This window comes from Bremia lactucae, linkage group LG12, assembly GCF_004359215.1.
Source record: "Bremia lactucae strain SF5 linkage group LG12, whole genome shotgun sequence".
NCBI lineage: Eukaryota > Oomycota > Peronosporomycetes > Peronosporales > Peronosporaceae > Bremia > Bremia lactucae.
Genome location: NC_090621.1, coordinates 3,393,044 through 3,412,551, shown reverse-complemented (window position 1 = coordinate 3,412,551; position 19,508 = coordinate 3,393,044). Strand labels below are relative to the sequence as shown.

Below are 19,508 nucleotides of genomic sequence, written 5' to 3'. Positions count from 1 at the left end.
AATGCGAAGACATTTGAGGGTAAAGAGAGAGAAACCCTCCCTCATTAGATTAAGCAGATGAAGATGCCCATTCACTCCGCCTTGTTTTTAACAGAACGGCAAAAGGTGGCTGTGGCCATTTCCAAGGTTGGAGGTAAAGCCATGGAGTGGGCACTAATGTGCTGCACGTCCATAAACGACGCTTCTCCCTCATCTGATTCGCTGAAACAACGAATTACCAGCATGGTGCAACATGATAATCCGGCTTTTCGCATGCGACCACGGCTCCTAGCGACTCGACAGGGTAAACGAACCCTAGGAGATTATGTCCAGGAGTTGAGAGCTCTCATTGCATCTATGCATCAATACTCGGTGCAAAAAGCAATCGCTGTAACCACCTTTATGGGGGTCTCCAACGAAGACGTTACTCGGACGGAATTATTCCGGTCTCATCTTGCTACTTCGAAGAGGCAGTTGCCATTGCGCTACGTGCTAAGTTCAACTTAAGTCTGCTCGCGTTAGCAAACCTATTTATCGCACAAGCTCTTCGAGCACATGAACACCGCCGTTTACGTGCCACTTCACGTGCATCAGAAGAGTTTGACCCGAAATGCCCTGGCATACCGCCAATAGTGTCAGTACTAGTACTCAGTATGGTACCACCTCGGCCGACCACTTAGACGTGCCACTCCACGTATCTCACGGATGTTATACCCGAAATGACTCGGCCCTAGGGCTACAATGCTTTCAGCATTCAGTGAATTGTTATCACAACGAGTGTCACTCGATGACGTACGTGCCATTCCACCCACTTTTCCCGAGTCGGGCTCAGAAGTAATGTTTTAACATTGAGTTAATTAACTCAGACATACCAATATCGAAAATACTGACATATTCAGTCAGTATTTCGCGCCAATAGATCTTTTGTTGCCTAGCAAAGGTGGGTGGCTATATGACTCTCCAAAACGTTGCTAGGAACATTGCGCGTTGGCTCATGGCGTTCAAGCCAGGCCATACCAAGGATGAGATCATATCTCGAATCCAAATCAAGGATGAGACAGCGTTCCTCACTGTCAAAGTCCAGAAACTTTATACCTAAGTTCAACGAAACTTTAGGAGCGGTGACACGAGTCCCAGTCGCTAAGCGAACAGTGATTGTATCACTTTTATGCGCTTAAAGCCCTGTTAATATTGTTGATTTTCCTCAAGGGAGAGACATCGAGCATAATTGCAAGACGCTCCTGAATCAATTAAAATTGACCATAGCTTATCAAAACCCTTTACAGTCGCTTAATCGACTAACAAGCCAGGATTGTACTCACGCCCCGTGCCATTACGCACAGAGCCAGTTATGGCTTGGTCCTGTTACTCTCACCTCCTAGAGGTTCAACAGAGCCTATGTTTCCCCCAGTAGGGCGCTTCGCAACTACTGGGTATCGACGTTTTCCCGCACCGTATCAGATCTCTGGTATAGGTCGGAGTTGGAGCTCTTTGAGCTTAACGCGTTTTGCGTAGGGGACAGGCCGGACGTAAATGTTTCGTGCCTCCGCACATATATTATCTACGGATGTTCTTATGCTGTTTCACAGCTTGATTTGCCTCTCTTCCTTCCTCAACGAGGCTTAGATCCATGAATGTGGGTCTATTAGATTACTAGATAAGGAATTTGAGCTATCTAACTCCTAAGCGGATGTCGGATTTTTAGACACCAGATCTGGTATGGGAACCAATACAGGCTGAAAAATTTAAGACGTGAATGTTTTGGCCTCAACGAGGCGTTTTGTCTCTACTTCAAGACAGTATGGACGCGAAGCGTCTATACAAGCGAGCAATTTCATACGTTTGTTAATTGTATGGCCGGTAACATCGAGCGAGGGAGAAGTCAGCCTTGTGGCAATTCCCTCATTACATGCTCTTGTAAAACTAAACGAAATGTCTATTGGTGAGTGCGGCCGAGCCTTAACGGCTGGCGACTTATCTGAAATGGTTGTCATTTGACCAACAATTGAGTTAATTCATCATCACCAATGGACGAAGCTGTCCTGGAGGACACAAAAGCTACGACTAGTGCGCGAAGCAGATCATCGAGTCTTTAAGATCCTTTGGATCCATTCCTTGATTAAGGAATTTCAAGATGTGGTATGTTCCAATATACCATCTGCTTTACCCCCAAATAGGAATGTCCGTCATGAAATTAACTTCGTTCGTGGAATTAAATACCGTCTCACACGACAGTGGCATTTACCAAAGGAGCAGTGTGACGTCATTGATGATTTCTTCGAGGCTGGAATGGCACGAGAGAGCAAATCTCCCCATTCGACACCGACAATTTGTGTCAAAAAGCCAAATGATAAATGGCGCTTTGTACATGCTTATAATCAGCTTAATGCTGCCACTATACCAGCACAACCCCCCCCCATTCCTAGGAAAGATGCTCTTCAAAACAAAAAGGTGAGATGTACAGTGAACAGTGCCCTTAACTTAGTCGATGGTTGTTACCAACTGCTCATGTGAAATAGCGATATCCCGCTTACAGCGGTTAGCACCCCAAGCGGTATGCTATGGGAGTGGTTGGTCATGCCACAAGGGCTTTCCAACGCACCAACAACATTTAAGTGTCTAGCGACGCAACTGTTCCGCCCTCATCAAGGTTATGCACAGACTTGAGTTAATGACATTTTTGTCCGTATTCGTGTGGAATAGGGTCGGTCGAATATGGAGAACCATTTAGACCATTTGCGAGTTGAGCTCGAGTGGATGCGCCTAAATGAATTGTGTGCCAATGCATCGAAACGCATTTTAACCGCGCAGAAGAAGTTTCGTTTCTTAGGGTGCTTCATTGGGAAGCGGGGCCTTAAAGGGGATCCCGCTAAGGTCAGAGCCAGAGATGATTGGCCGGTTCCTAAATTCAAACAGATTTGCGTTCGTGGTTGGACCTCGCCAATTATTTACACATATATTGCAAACTTACGCTGATATGGCTAGGCCATTATTGAATATCATTAAAAAAGGAATCAGGTTGGTGCTGGACTAGCACAGAGCATAATGCTTTTCAAGCAGATAAGGATATCTTATCCATGCCTTCATTTTTGCCAAATCCAAAGTGATCTTTCAGTGTCGTCTGTGACGCATCCGCTTTGCCATTGGCAGTGCTCTGTTACAATTAGATGCTGATGGGTGTGATTGTGTAATTGCGTTCGATTCTAGGCAGCTTGAAGCTGCGGAAAGAACTACCCAGCTCATGACAAAGAGTTACTTGCTATGAAGTATGCTATCGTCGAATTTATAATTTATCTGCTAGGCTCTAATCCGTTTGTGATTTATACCGATCATAGTCATTACGCACCGCGACTAAGTCGCCTTAACTCCCGCAAAACTGGTCCGATGGCTATCCTTGTTCGCTGAGTTTAACTTCGAGGTGAAGTATAAGCCTGGCAATCAGAATGCATTGGCTGATGCGTTATCACGTAGGCCGAAATTATGAGATCTCTCATTTAACGACTATACTGTCGCCTATTACTAAATTAATCCGTTCGGCTTACGCCAAGGATGAACAGTGTGTAGCTCTGCTACGAGCTCTATAAAAAGCACTAAATCGGGTCTTAAATTGTCGGCCCATTTGCGTGCAAGGTTACATCGATTTTCTATCGATAACGACCTGTTGCTTTATTGCACGGACGCTGCAGATCCTGCGCGCGTCGTTGTACGTCTTAATGAGGATTTGACCCAATCCTCTATGAGGCACACATGCTGTCCTAGGTGATCATCTCGGTAGAGAAAAGACCTACAGCTCTGTAAACCAAACTTTATGAATGAGTCAGCACATACGTTTACACATGCGAAACTTGCCAACGTAATAAACCCTCGGCGCATGCTGCTGCGCCGCTGACAAGTCTGCCCATACCCACAGGGTGTTGGGAATCCATAAGTAAGAATTATGTTTTCGGTCTACCGAAAGATTCGGCTGGTAACTCCGGCAGAGTGGCCTTTATCGACCAATTAAGCAATATGGCTCACTTAGCGGCTGTGCCGGATACCATTGATGGTGAAGGTACAGCAAGGCTATTCATCGATTGCATGTTTCGACAACACGATTTACCAGTGGCAATTGTCTCTGATCGGGACCGCCTGTTTTACTTATAAATTCGAGAAATCGATTTTCCGAGTGCTTGGCACCAGTTGAACATGTCCACCGCGGACCATCCGCAGACCGATGGTCAGGCTGAACGTGTCAATCGCTTCAATGAATAAGTTTTACGCTGTGTGTGTGCTCAGACACCAAAGCGCTGGAGCTCCATGCTCCCAGTGGTGGAGCTTGCATTAAATAGTGCTGTACATGCCTTTACAGGCTATTCTCCGTTCTATGTCAACGGTCTCACCCACCCAAGCGTAACGATACCACTGCGTGATCTGTACCTTGGTGGGGGAGAATTAGCCGTTAGGCTTGCTGGTTTCAGCCCTGTTACCGTTCGGAAACAAGTAAGCGAGTTTCTCGCGACGCGATTTAGAGTCTGAAGTCACGTAAGGGATACATTGGCTGATAGCAAAGACAAACAAAATGAACAAGCAGATGCCAAAAGCAGAAGCTGTATTAATTCTTAAATGGTCGGGGCTTCGGCTTTAAGCTTGTCGAAATCGATGCGAAATTTCCGTTCCAAACGAAAATCAGCCACATCTGCAGACTCTCTAATATTTCAAATATTGCGGAGGCGACGGGCCCGATGGGCCCAGTTCTCAAATGAAACTTCGTCTTCGCTCTTTGTTTCGATTCGAAGCAAAACGATCGGAATTTTACTCATTGAGGTAGGCTCAAAGAGTCTGTGACTCACGCTTAATTATCATGGGACAAAGGAGTGTAAGACACAACCAAGCGATTAGCTGTTTACGTTCCAACCCCAAAGAAGAGATGAAGCGAATGCTGTCACTCGGTGTCAACAGTCTGATTGGGGGGGTAAGGGCCGCACATCGGTTGGTGAACCATTGTTGTGGTACATTTTTACTTTATGGGTAAAATACCCTTTATCATATTTAAAATTGCTAACTGGTAAAATCCCATTTATTGTGGGTATAAAATGTGGTCGCCGCCAAACTTATATCTGGCGGCCAAAATCTTTTTTAAATTAGCGAGGGTAAGGTTTAAGATTAAATAGTCAAATTAAGTGCAGTTCCTCTTTTAATTTAAAAGCGTTAAGTGCCTTTCTAAGGCTTCCGCATTGATCTAAAAGTGATAGAAGCCTTTCTAAGGTATAAGTTCTTGGGCTCTAATTGCCACTTGGTTCTACGAACCCTGAATCCTTTTAACTAGGATTTATTTAGCGTTGATAGCTTGTACGACTCCCTAAAATGTTAAACCTAGTAATTTTATAGATCTAAGGGATTCTTTGAGTCTATGTCTTCCTCTGACTTAAGGAGCGAAGTAGATCAGCTATAGGTTTTGCTTTTTCTTTATTCTAAAGACTTAGTCTATTCATCGCGTTACAGATGATGCTAACCGTCATCACGGACAACGCTAGGTGTCAGCGCTCCTAATGTGAATGCACCTATGTGCATCATATACACAAGTGTTGTTCACAAATGTTAACCATGGGTCTAATTACTTTATATAAGTAATTGTCCATCCCCTGAAATACACCAAGTGTACTTAACGGGGACTGTGTAACATTAGAACAACTTTAGCCCGTTACACCCCCCCCCATTAAAAACGAATTTACATTTTAATATTCGTCAAAGAGGAAGGAGGAACTGCGAGCTGCTTAACGCGCCGCTAGTTCTCTTATTTACTCTAGCGACCTGCGTTTTCATACACGGCGCCAAAGATGCCACTTGAAAGGGGCCACGTTGGTGAGTCGTCTGCGAAGACGCCCACTCAACCTCGCGCTAAGCGCACTCGCCGCGTTAACACGCCGACAGCTACTGCTGCTGTCGCGTTAACGGGGCTTAAGGATCCATCCCACTTTAACAGCGAGGAGGTTCATCCGTCGCTCATTGTCGACTACGTTGAGCCGACACCGTTGCCGTCACCTCAAAGTAGTGATGCAGACAACGAGCACATGAAGATGGATAATGGCGCATTATTTTCCAATTCTACTTCTCGCATGGCTCACAACATGGAGACAGTAACATTTACGAATGCTTTCTCGTCTTCTGCACTAGATAGCGCAGCGACAGGTAATGAGAACGCTGCCCATAAAGGCGCAGTCGCTTCACCGTTAGGTAAAACTTCAACGCCTTATGCTCAAACCATAATTCATAATGGTTCTGACATAGAGGATTCGGAGCCTAAAGCTCCGCCGACGACACGTGAACGTGCTCAGTCGGTGTCACAAGCCAGTGGTGTTGAACGTGGCTATGTGACTGGTGGTATTCCAAAGATTCCCCTCCATCTAAATGGCTTCGTTTAAGCGGGCCATAGGACGACGTTTTATTGACACTGCTAAACTGGTAGGGTCACTATGGCTAGCTTCTACCTTTGAGTTAATACCCTCATTGGTCATCGTCATGTTGACGAAAATATGCCCTCTTTCGTACCGAGCATAGCGAGGGGCCCTCCCCCAATAGGACTCAGGCTGCGCACAAACGATACTGGCGTCCAATGATCGCGCAGTCCGTTACTATAAAACGGTGTCGCGTAAGACATCCGTTACGACCCGATTGGCACCCTCTGTTTCGCCATCGGCTTGGGGATTATCTGCAGTCGACATGTGGAGCTTGCTACCTAGCAGCTCAAACACATGTCGACACAAACCAGACGTAAAACGTAGATCCCGGTCCGATACTATGGACTCAGGCATCCTGTGAAGTCGGTAAACATGATCCAGGAAAAAGATAGCTACCTCCTTGCCTGTGATCGATGTTTTACATGGTGCTAAATGCACCATATTGCTCAGTCTGTCTACAAAGACGACGAGCCCTGTCCGACCCTTTTGATCGGGCGGCATGTCAAACATGAAGTCCAGACTTACTAACTTCCAAAACAGTTGGTTGGAATAATAGCAGCTTCAGCGGTACACTGCTGGACGGTGCAGGCTTTATGCGCTGATACTATTCGCAAGAGCGAATAAAGTTGGCCACCCATCTATTTAGGTGTGGCCACCAAAATTCCTCTGACACTGTGGGAATATCTTTTCACGGCCCAGAGCCCATTAGATGGCGCATCATGGAGCTTGTAAAGGATCATCTGCTTGTAATCTATGTCATGGGGCACATAGATTCTCAAGGGATCACAAGGTGACAGCTGATACCATAACAGGCCATCGCTGAGGCTAAAGCGATTTAGCTTAGCTTTTAGGTGCGACGGAAGGGTTACCTTTCGTCCACCAAAGTGATTTAACAGCAGGCGACAAAGGTCGTCCTGACTGTAGCTCTTTTCTATTTCAGAGGCCTATGATCTCGTCACGTGGTAAGCCTTCATGGCTGCTAACGTGACGGCTGAAATTGTGCTTTCGCACTAGACACACTTTCCTGGTGTCTAACCTCGAAGTCTGGTCTGCGCGATAAAGCGTCAGCCAAGACATTCGACTTACGCGGCTTGTATGCAATTTAAAATTAAATTCAGAGAAGAATGTAAGCCATCTTGCCATACTAGGCGAGAGGTGCGGTGAGTTTATTGCGGTCCGCAGTGATGCGTGAACCGAATAAACCACAAGTAGTTTGATGCCCAGTAGGTGCACACAAAATTTCACAAGAGCATCGAAAGTAGCACATTGTCATGCACGGACTAATTCACTTTCGCGTAAAAAAGCCGGGAATTATAAGAGATGACGCGGTCAACACCGTCGTCATCCTTCTGCACGAGTGCGTTGCCGATTGCAAAATTGCTTGCATCGCAGACGACGCTAAAGGGCTCATCCGCGTCGGCAATGCCAATACCGGTGCCTCTACAAGAGATTGCCTCACTGATGTGAAAGCACTATCTTGTTCTTCTAAACAAACTCATTGTGCGTCCTTCTTAAGAGGATCAGGTAATATTTTAGTTTGCTCAGCATAGTTCTTGCTATATATATGCAAGTAACTAGCAATCTCTAGGAATTGGCGCAAATTCATGCCGTGGGATTTGCCAATCCTTTACTGACTTTACCTTGTCTGAGTCTGCTCGTACACCATGTGTACCTACGATGTAACCCAGCACAGGTATCTCAGGGACCCCTATGATGCACTTTTGCAAGTTGACGTACAATTGGGCGTCCTATAAAGTCTACAATACAGCGTCTAAATGACGCTTGTGCGACTTTATTGCGCTCAGCCCGTCCTCTGCCCTAGTATGCACGAATACATCGTCAAAGTAATGGGGCGCGTAGGCACGGTGCTGACGCTACACGTGAGTCACCACTCAGTTGAATGTCGCTGGTGCGTTTTTCAAACCTTGGGGCATCACAAGCCACTCCCAAAGCATACCGCTTGGGGTGCTTACTGCCGTTTTGGCTACATCGGACTTTCTCATGAGTACCTGATAATAGCCATCCTTTAAATCCAACGCGGAAAAGATAGTTGACTTTCCCATGGAGTTCAACAAGACATCTTTCCGCGGGATTGGCGTTTGCGCCGGTATGGTCGCCGTGTTCAGCTTATTGTAAGCATGAACCACGCGCCATCCACCTGTGGCTTTACGCACACAAAAGGTCGGGCTGCAGTGAGGCGATTTGCTCTCACGCACATGTCCCGCCTTGGCTCGCTTGTCGAAGAACTCATCGATATAATCGACTTATTCTTTCGGCAACGGCCATTGCCTGGTCACACAATACTTGAAGCCAGGTTCGAGGTCTATCTCATGCCCGATGCCCCTATCTGCTGGTAGGCGGCTCGGCACTTCTTCTGGGAACACATCGCGATAAATCCACAGAACCTCAAAGAACGGACTGTCTCTCATGGCATTTTGAAGCGGTTCCCAGCCTTGAGCAGCGAACCGCTTCTTTTGTCCGTTCTAGGACGCTCTCGTCCACTAAGGACGACGAGCAACAGTCCACTAAGTTCTCTTCCGGAACTGGTGCGACTATTTCGTGGATCTTTCCTTCCTGTAATTCGGCAAGGAACAGATCCCACGACATCTCCGAGAGATTTACTATCTCCTCGGCAAATTTAAAGACTTGCCGGAGTACCTCAATTGAGGATGCCTCCGCAATTTCGTCTTTGACGGCCTCGAACACCCCGTTCGAAGGCCCGTCCTCTTTATTAGGGACTGATCCAAAGGTCGCTCGTTAAGACGTGCCTTTGATCATCGTAATCTGTCGGGTACTCGCTCTTCGAGTTATCACGACCTTTTTCTGGAAAGCGGGTGCCGTTGCTCTCCTGGCTAACGCACTTCTTCCAACCGCACCAGGCTCAAAGCACTGTGCCGGTCTATGCAACGCTTGACTTTCTGTCAGCTCGCCGTCTACTGCTACAGGCTTTTGGCTCTCTGCAGGGCATTTGGACGCATGACTACTTGTCATCGTCCTTTTCACTACCCCAGTATCCACCAGCTGGGTAGGAATTGTGACATTTGACATCCCGTCAACGCAACCTCAACTGTATTCGACGCGACATCAGTAGCATACGTCTCTCGCAGGAGCACATCCGTTCCGGTGTCCTCCGTATATTTCGCAACTGTGCGTGTACGCCAGTCTATCCATGGTTGGTGTTTTGCCATTCATGGCATGCACAGGATGAGGTCATACGGAGTCTCCATACCTAGCACTGTTAACTTCTCTTTACAAGAGAAGTCACTAAAGCGGAAGGCGATATCTATTTGAACTTCCTCAGACTTAACGAGCGCGCCATTCGCTAAACAAAAGGTCACCCTTCATGCTTGCCATACTGGAAAAGCGACTCAAACATCGCCGGTCTCTTTCTTAGAGCCGCGAGTTTTACAAAATTTTGTGATGCATTCGAATCCACTTGGAGGGTCATCACCTGGTTTTATAGCCTCGTACTTGAGCGCTATAGACCAGCAGGGTTGAGGTCCGTGATTTCGAGACCTCAGGAATTATGCTACCCATTTGTTTGACAACTCTGAACTTAGGGGTAGCTTCAGAGTCCGCGTCAGTAGAGCATCCCACCCCTACTGGGCTCCTGCATTTCCCGACCCCTCAGTGGTCGATGCAGGACTCATGCGTCTCGCGCGCTGGTTCTTGTCATCGCCCTTTGGGAAGGGAGTCCTCTTGCTGGGCGTCTTCGCCCCAGCAGGGACACTGACATAGCAGCGAGCCATCATATGGCCGCGCTTGCCGCATTTGTAACAGGCAACGTCTGCATTGCCCAACTCCATGGGAGTGGCATCTGACGTCTCGGCCGAAAGCTTATACCATTATATTACTATCGCCGAGGTACTGTTGTAGGATTGCTCCTCAACTAAGGCAATTTGGATTGCCTCTTCCATCGTCGACGGCACCTTTCTGAAAAGGGCCTGTCGCGATGGGCCATGCCGTAGTCCGTTCATAAACGTGGGCACCTTAATGTGCTCCGGAATTGGACCTATGGTTATGGACGCCGACAGCGAGCGCATCTCTTGCACATACTCTTGCAGAGATCGCTTCGCCTGTCGCGCCCCAAAGAAGCGCGCCTGAAGCAACACTTCGTTGTTCGGCGGCTGGTACATGGCGCGAATCTTTTCTTTAAAGATCGCCCATGAGGGGAACGCTTTTCTGTCCGCCATAAGCGCCGAGTAAGCTCACTCTGAGGCCTTACCGCGCAGATGCGACATGGCGTACGACACCATCCGGCTGTCGTCCTCGATGAGCTGGGCGACACCACATTGCTCCACGGCTAAAAGCCAGTGGACAATCGTGTGCGCCGCAGTTCCATCGAACTTGGGCGGGTCCATCCGAATGGGCCTCGGTTGATGCGGCCGGGCAGAGAGCATCTCAACAGTCCTGTTGAGAGCCTCGCTCCGAGCCTGCTCATGCCTCAGCTCATCCTGAGTCTGAGTGACGGACTCCGCCGCAGCATGGCTTTGTGCTTCGGACGCGGCCCTCCGCTATCCGAGCACGAATGCCTCAAACTGCTCCAACTGAGCAGCAACATGTTGCTCAGGAGGACTACTCAGGAGCCTGGCCAGGGCTTGTTTACCAAGTCCCTGCGCCATTAGCCCTGCCACCTCCGGATGATGTTCGGAGAGGTTGGGTAAATAAGCTCAATCGATGTTGAGGCTCATCCTTACGTACATACGCAATGATGCGGATCGTGGGAAAAATTTCAAGTGCTACAAAGTGTAGTCGGGCACGTCTTTATGAAAAATGCAGTCACTCTCTACTTAGACACACACTCAAGCGCAGCGAGAAAGCGGTTGGACCGTCTTCTCTTGCGTGCAGTGAGCTAGTTGTGGTGGGAGCTTTAGCGACCTCACCCAACGCACTAAGTACTCTGGTATACGTGTCGTCACGGGGGCGGTAATCCGGCTCCTCGTGCGCACTTGCCAAGTAGTAAGTAGTTTCCAGACTGAATTATTTTTGATCGTATTGAATAGAAATACCTATCTCTTACCAATCATAAGATGTCATCTCTGTTGATAACACCAATATGTATTGTGAGCGAATTTTTCTAGATACCCGCGTAACGAATGACGCTAGCCGTCATCTCCGCTAATGTAAATGCCCTCACGGACATCACACATACAAGGGTGGGTTACAATGTAAACCACACCCAAGTGGTACGTCAACTTTCATTACTTAAGTAATTGACCATCCCCTTAAGTACAATTTGTGTACTTAAGGAGGATTGTGTAACATTAGGCAACTTTAGCCCGTTACATTACTAGTTACTTATCAGAACTAGTAAAGGTGCCCCGTTACATGGCAGCTTTAAGGAGTGCTCTTGCTATATTAATGCAAGCAATTAGCGAGCTCTAGGAATTGGCGCATATCCTTCACATGCCATGTGATTGGCCATCCTGTACCGAATTACCTTCTTCTGCGTATCCCATCGTGCCGTGCCGGCTTTAATGTAATGCAACGATACACCTCATCACAAGAATTAGGTAATCTCCTGAGCTTGTAAGTCTCTCCGAGTTGTAAGCTTAGAAATGTAACGGGGCACTGCCGACTTGAACTGCTTCAATACAAATCCACTTCGCACTGCCTCAGTGCGAGTTGTCCCTCACGTCACTTCACGTACACTAGTACGTGCAGATATTAATATAATTAAGTTCTTCTTGTCTATCTACTTAATACTAACTTAATTATAAACTAATACAAAACATGTACTAAAAGTCTTATCTGTCTTTCTCTCTGCGCGCGTCCAGCGCTGACTGGACCGCGGAGAAAGTAGATACAATGGTCTATATCTACCATTAGATAAGCCTTTAGAATATTACCATGTAAAGTAAAATTCTCCAAATATTATTTACCTCTGAGGTAATATATTAATTAAAAACCTTTAAGTGTTAATTTCATGTAACGATACACCCCGAAACATTATTCCTCCCTTAAACGACAATCACTTTGACTGTGATTGGAAAGAGTGGTCACTATAAAACCACTTTATTTAAAACGATGTTGATTGGTCAAATCCATCATTTTTATTTCTATCGCATGGCTAACATTTCCATGCGGAATGCGAATAGTGCGGCGCCTTCGGCTGCGGTTCATGCAGCCGCGGGCGACGCATTATTGTCTCTTGCGGCAGACGTTCGTCTGCCGTGGTGCCACCTTCTCCCGCAACTCTAATTGTTGCGGGTGCACGTGGTGATACACCACGTGAATGCGACTCCTTTTTGGAGGTCGACTACGAATGCGAGTCGGACGAAATGGCCGACTCGGGGAGAACAGAACAGTCGCCTGATCATCGTCGGACGGCTGACAATGAGCCTTCGAATGAGGGGGCTCATTCGAGTAGACGTGCTGGTAGCATTCGTTACACCATGTTCGGTTCCGACGATAAGGATAATTCCTCACCGCCAGCACTATCTCCCGTGCTGTCACCCGCACACATTTCTGAACGTGGTGATGACGATGGTGTAAGCCATCGTAAAAAAAGTTGTTATGGTACTTTGCTTCAGTGCGTACCACTAAGGGGATCGTAGACACTAAAATGTCTCGTCTTGCCCCTGGCCTTTGCCCGAACAGCTAATTAATAGCTTGTCTGGAGAGAACTATCCTTCCAATAAATATCCCTTATTTAATTGCGACAAAGCGACATGGCCTTGATCCCAGCGCGAAGACCTTTCGCGCTGAGGAACATTTTTACCTCGATGATTTTTCAAGCATCGATGGTATAGTGGCAACAATAAGCGAGATAAAGTCTCGCTGATGCAAGGCCAGTAAAAGTCACGACTTACTGTGAGGTAAGTCTTCTCACGTCCACGATGCCCACTTGTTCGTGAATTGTGGCACTCATAAATGATGCGCAAGCGCAAATCATTGTGAGTTGGGACGATGACACCTGGAGTGTCGCGAGCAACGGCTGTGTAATACAATAAGCCGTTGCGTGTTGCTTATCGATCGGATAACGATCAACATAAAGCCGGTAAATCTTTTAGAGATTTGTCGGATGGATTAATCAGATGAACAGTTAAATGCGGAAGGTCCTTATCTTCTGTATAGGCTTTCTTTATGTTATCAAGAAAGGTTGATGACGGAAAACTCGAAGTGAGTATTGCAACAGTAGGATTAGTTTCACTGTTGGAGTGCAATGCCGAAATGAAATCGTGTCGGCGTGATAATGCATCAGCGACGACATTTAGTCGTCCTAGTTTATACTCCACGGAGAAATTATACTCGGCGATGAAGGATAGCCACCTCGCCATTCTTTGCGAGAGGTGTTGGCTATTTACGGCCGTGCCTAATGACGCATGGTCCGTATATACGATGAACGGTCTTTCTCCTAGGAGATAGCCTAAACTTAGCCAGAGCATATTTCATGGCAAGGAGTTCCTTGTCATGCACTGAGTAATTGCTTTCAGCTGGCTGCAGCTGATGCGATTGATAACAGACGACGCCCACCGCGCCGTCTGTATCGTATTGCATTAACGCACAGCTGATTGCGAAATCACTGGCGTCACAGACCACATGGAATGGTCTGTCTTGATCTGAAATCGCCAAAATGGGCGATTGCATCAAGCGTTGCTTGATACCTTCAAACGAACGCTGACAATTAGCGTTCCATAACCATTTCTCGTTTTTTTTCAGGAGACGAGAGAGATGCACTGTCATCTCTGCATAATTGCGAGAGTACTTGTGCAAGGACGCCGCTTAACCAAGGAATTTCTTAAGTCCCTTGCCATCGACTGGAACTGGTAGTCGGTGATTGCCTCGATCTTTTCGGGATCAGAGCGCACATCGTCTTTACCGACGATGCACCCAAAAACTCGTATTTCGCTTGCAGCGAATATACACTTCGTGAAATTTGTGTACAACTTATGCTTTCGCATAAGTGTAAGAATCTGACGACCGTGAGTTTTATGAACTTCCACGTCCAACTTTCCGTCCATGGCCCGGCTATGGACGAATACATCGTCGAAATAACTCGGAACGAATTTCTCGTTCCGGTCTCAACAGATTCCTTACGCATTTGTTGAATGTTGCAGGGGCGTTACTAAACCCCTGTGGCATTACTAGCCATTCCCAGAGCATCTCACTGAGCGTCACTGCTGTGCACGGGATATCATGTTCACGCATAAGGGTCTGATTAAATTCACCCATCATATCCATAGACGAAAAGATGGTAATCGTAGACGTACCATCTATGATACGTCTTTTTTAAGGTATCGGTGTTTGAGCCGGTACCGTAGCAGCATTCAGTTTATTGAATGCGTGCACTATCCGCCACCCTCCTGTGGAATTTCGCACACAGAAGGCCGGAGATCTATGTGAGGAGGTTGACTCCCTCACATGGCCCGCTTTTACTCGATCGATAAAGAATTTATTGATCGCAAGTACTGCTTCATGACACAGTACTTCGAGCCCGGTTTGGGCTCGATCTCATGCCGAGTGCTTTTATCCTGAGGCATCTCGCGCGGAATTGTTTCGGGGAATACATCCCTAAATTCAATCAAATCCTTGTATCATCGATTTGTCTTAAGAAACTCCCAGAATTGAGTAGTATATGTCTCAATCCGAGTCTTCACATCGAAGACACTTTCGTCCATCGATGAGCTGCTGAGGACCTGTTCGTTCTCTGCATAAATTACCGCTGACCGAATATCGGTTACGCATTCGTCCTCTGTGACAAGTACGAAGATCTACTTGATTCTACCACTATGCAGATCTCTCAAGAACCGCTTGGGTTCTAGGGTTGGCAATTGAGTTATCTTCGGAGTTAACTTCGGAGGCATACAGATCAAGAGTATAAGCGCCTACTGTTGATCCGTTATTAACCAAGACATTTAATGTCTCGGTTTCTTCGTGGGATTTATCCACAGGCTGCCGAGGGATTAATCCTTTGGGATCTTGAAGTCTAGTTACTTCAACTATTTGAGAAGATTTCTGCTCAAGTACGTCGGGACGTGTTACCTCAACATCTTCCAACTGTGATTGCGCGATCACAGTCGGGTCCTCTTAGGTCGACTCTCTACCCGACCTAGGATCATCGTGTTGTCCATTTTGGACAACCGGTATCTTCCTTGAATGTCGCTCGCTAGGCATACATTTATGTCTCAATCCACTCGACTTCTTCGAGTGGTGGACCTTCGGCACTGCCTGTGCATTCGCACAGCCGCCGGCGGCTGACTCCACAGGGTGATTAGTAATCACACTTTGATCTTGTGCAGTCGTGCTAACGACCGAACCACACGTGAGGCCATCGCACTCACTCGTCACGGACTCATAATATTATGATATCACAACTATTTACAACCAAAATCTCAGTTGTGCTTCTGGCAAAAATATTTTTAGGGCCGTCTGTGGGTGCTCATTTCTAAAGTATAATTCCGATTCCAACTTATCAAGCATACTACACGCTTCTTTTGGTTCAATTGTCAATCCAGGTGCAAATGGCGGCCTGCATTTAGATATTAAAGGAGCAGCAATATCTCATAAATACAACAGAGCAAATTTTGTAGTACATCCACACGCTTGTGGACGCTCCAAGACGTTCATCAGATGGACATCTGATGAACAAGTGGCAGGCATCTTGATGGATCGATGCTGCCTGCTGATCCTTGGCTCATATTTTCTGAGCCAAGGTAAACCTAGGATGACATCAAATTTGTCATCCAAATCCAGTACGATGAAAACATCATCCTACTGTACATCTCTAAACGTGTAGTGAAATTTCACTACGCGTTTCATTATTGTTAACGATGCGCCTGTCGCTAGATGCACCGTCTTCCTCGTTGGAGGGATGTCGCGCTTAACATATTGAGCCCTACGACCCTCTAGCGACTGGCGAGAACAAAGTTATTCGACGCTTCACAGTCCACTATGGCTCTAAGTGACCAATCATTTGTCATTTTAATTTCAAGGTGATGATGGATACCTCATCACCAGGTGCAGAGACACATAATGATTGTGTGTTTAGAGCAACTTTAGTCAAGAGATTTGCAAATTCTCTTGAGGTTGCTGGATCAGTACGGCATTGCGCCCCTACTGACTCCGACGGTTTTTTGGCGGTCCGCCTCGCTGTTGCGATTTCGTAACAACGTCGGACCCGCGACCGTTGCCCTTTTTGGCATTCGGTCCATAATTACGTTCAGTACCTCTCGCTACTAGGCGTGGGGCACTACACTCATGAACGGAGTGTCCTAACTTTTGACAGCGATTGCATTTCTGCGTTCGCTTATTGTTCGAAAAACGAGGCTTCTCGCTATCGACATAAGAAAGGTCCATAGGTTCTGGACCTCCAACCTCGTGTCGTCTTGGAGGACGATACGATGACGAACTAGCATGAGCCTGTCTCAAGCTAACGTCTTCCAGTTCCGCAACGGATATTGCTTTTTCAAGCTTATCCAGTATTAAGCGGAACAGGTGGGTCTTCACGGGACCATCCGTAAGACCTTGCATGAATACAGTAATCAACGTGTGTTCATGAACTGGGTCGTTTTGGTTACAACTCCCTATTAGTCGTATGTGCTGGGCATAAGCGTGAACATCACGCTTGTCTTGCTGAGTTTCAGAAGCTCCGAACGAGCTCTGAACTCAGCCCTACGCGATTCAAACGTCTGTTTGAGCCGGGCTTAAAAAGCCTCTACCGACCCAAAGACATATGGGTCGCGCAACTTGAGGCCTAGTGCCCATGTTTTAGCACGACCTCCCAGATTTTACTGAGCAAATGCGACTTGCATTTGCTCGTCGACGATGTGCCGAGCCCTTATGACATCGTCCAACTCGACAAAACCATCTTAAGAGGGAGTCTTCTTCGACTCCCTATACTTAGAAATGTCAATTTTCAAGGTTTCCGGACGACGCGTGTGCGTCATCCCAGGTACAGGGGTCTGTACCTGCTGTAACCTCAACAGTTCTGCCTGTTGAGAGCCTTGCTGATTAAGCAAGGCTTCTTTTTCTTCATCTCGTCAAGTTCATGTTGTATGAACTTGGCGATGGCTGAATGGGGGGGGGCATCTCTGTCCAAACCGGACAGCATGGCCAAGATGGCATCGTTCGACCGCACTCTTTCTATGTCCCTTAGGAAGGAGTAGCTATCACGCAAAAAAACGTGATGCGTATTTCCATTATCATCAAACATGTCCATGTTAGATGATTGGAATGTGGTCCTTGGACGGACTACAAAGTGCTACCAGGTGTAACGGGGCACTGCCGACTTGTACTGCTTGACTACAAGTCCACTTCACACTGCCTCAGTGCGAGTGGTGCCTCACAACACTTCACGTACACTAGTACGTGCAGAGGAATTCTTCTCTACAAAACACTTCTTTAAAGAGGGTTAATTAAATCTGCATTAATATAATTAAGTTCTTCTTGTCTATCTACTTAATACTAATTTAATTATAAACTGATACAAAACATGTACTAGAAGTCTTATCTGTCTTTCTCTTTACGCGCGTCCAGCGCTGACTGGACCACGGAGAAAGTAGATACAATGGTCTATATCTACCAATAGATACGCCTCTAGAATATTACCATGTAAAGTAAAATTCTCCAAATATTATCTACCTTTGAGGTAATATATTAATTAAAAACCTTTAAGTGTTAATTTCATGTAACTATTCACCCCGTTACAAGAAATGTAATCATTGATTGTATATCAGACTACTAACTTTGCGTCAACGGATCTGATGGATGGATTCTATCAGATCCTTATGCGTGAACATGATATTCCATTCACAGCAGTAAGCACCCCAAGCAGTATGCTATGGGAGTGGCTAGTCATGCCACAGGGACTTAGTAATGCCTCAGCATAATGCACGGGGATGGAGATGTAGCAGCCGTTAGTGTCCATATTGGCCAGTGCCTGCCTTAAGACGCTGCAGAGAATTACTACTAGATAGAATATACATACTAGAGTTTTTATACAAGTCAAAATAATTATAGAGCTGATTTTTTTAAGCTGGATTCAGAAGCTTAGTCACCAAGTATCCCTATTTCAGCGCAATGGGGCCCTCACGAACATCAGCTTGTTGCCAAACAAAAAATAAGAAAAATAAGAAATCTTATAATTTAATTTGCATTTGCACAGTGATTTGAAAGAAGCAGTAATAGTCCCGGAAATTGTAGCATATATTCACAGACTCAGTCATTAAAAACTTGCTGCTATTTAAGGAATTGTGATCGCGGTAAAGAAAGCATCGTATACTTATCAGAAGTTTGTGACAGCTTCCGAAATCTAATTTGGACTATAAATTTCACTCTTCGTCTTTGTCAGCAGCTTCACTCGAGGAATTGAGCACATCCATGGATTTATTTGGGAAATTAAATACACTGTCAGTGGCCTTCGTCATGCCTTTTTCGATCGCATCATCAATGGCGGTACTCGTGGCGTCTTTGACACTGTTGATGAACGAATCAAGAAAATTCTCGGCGGCAGTAGAAGAGATGAAGGCTAGAAGCATGCAGCACAAAAGAACACGCATTTTTATGGAGTTTCTCTAAGTCTTGATTTGATTGTTAATGCCGTAAAGCAATTTGTAAAATGAGCAGTTCATTAAAAAGAAACATTGTTCGAAAGAGGGTGATAGTGCATTTCTTGAACGAACAAGTCGATTATGAAATACGATTGAGATGATAAGCATATGTTCACGACAGAATCAATGCTGGTTCTTACACCGACAAGAAACGAAGCATTTGAAACTTTAGGAATGAGCGTGAAAGCTGTGCGCTGTAATGGCCTTGCTTTTGTCCAAACAACAAAGCTCAAACTAATACTAAGATACGCAAAGGCGTCGATGAAGCATCAGGAGCGTGGATAAGTCTAACAAAGCTATATCAAGACGTGTACTCCGGAGCCTTGTTCTGATGCGACGTTCGCAAATCTTTTTGGTTCAAATTTGTTTATGACTAAAAGTGTGTACCTAATTTTTCGCAGTCCATAATAAACAGAAATCAGCAGCACTAAATTTGAAACAATTGGCAACATGTGGACGCATGCTACGTGTCTCTTATACAGAAGTTGCCTATATTTGGAGAGCATTGACAACGAGGTGCAATGGCGACGCGACTAATGTC

At 46.2% G+C, this 19,508-nt stretch overlaps 1 protein-coding gene across 1 annotated transcript; it reads right to left on the bottom strand.

The window, feature by feature from the left end:
• Positions 1-18,688: 18,688 nt before the first annotated feature.
• Positions 18,689-18,916, bottom strand: CCR75_006338 (uncharacterized protein; the record flags this gene model as incomplete). The annotated part of the gene is made up of 1 exon (XM_067964408.1): positions 18,689-18,916. The coding sequence occupies one exon, from the start codon at positions 18,914-18,916 to the stop codon at positions 18,689-18,691; it is 228 nt and encodes a 75-aa protein (XP_067820852.1).
• Between the last annotated feature and the right edge of the window lie 592 nt (positions 18,917-19,508).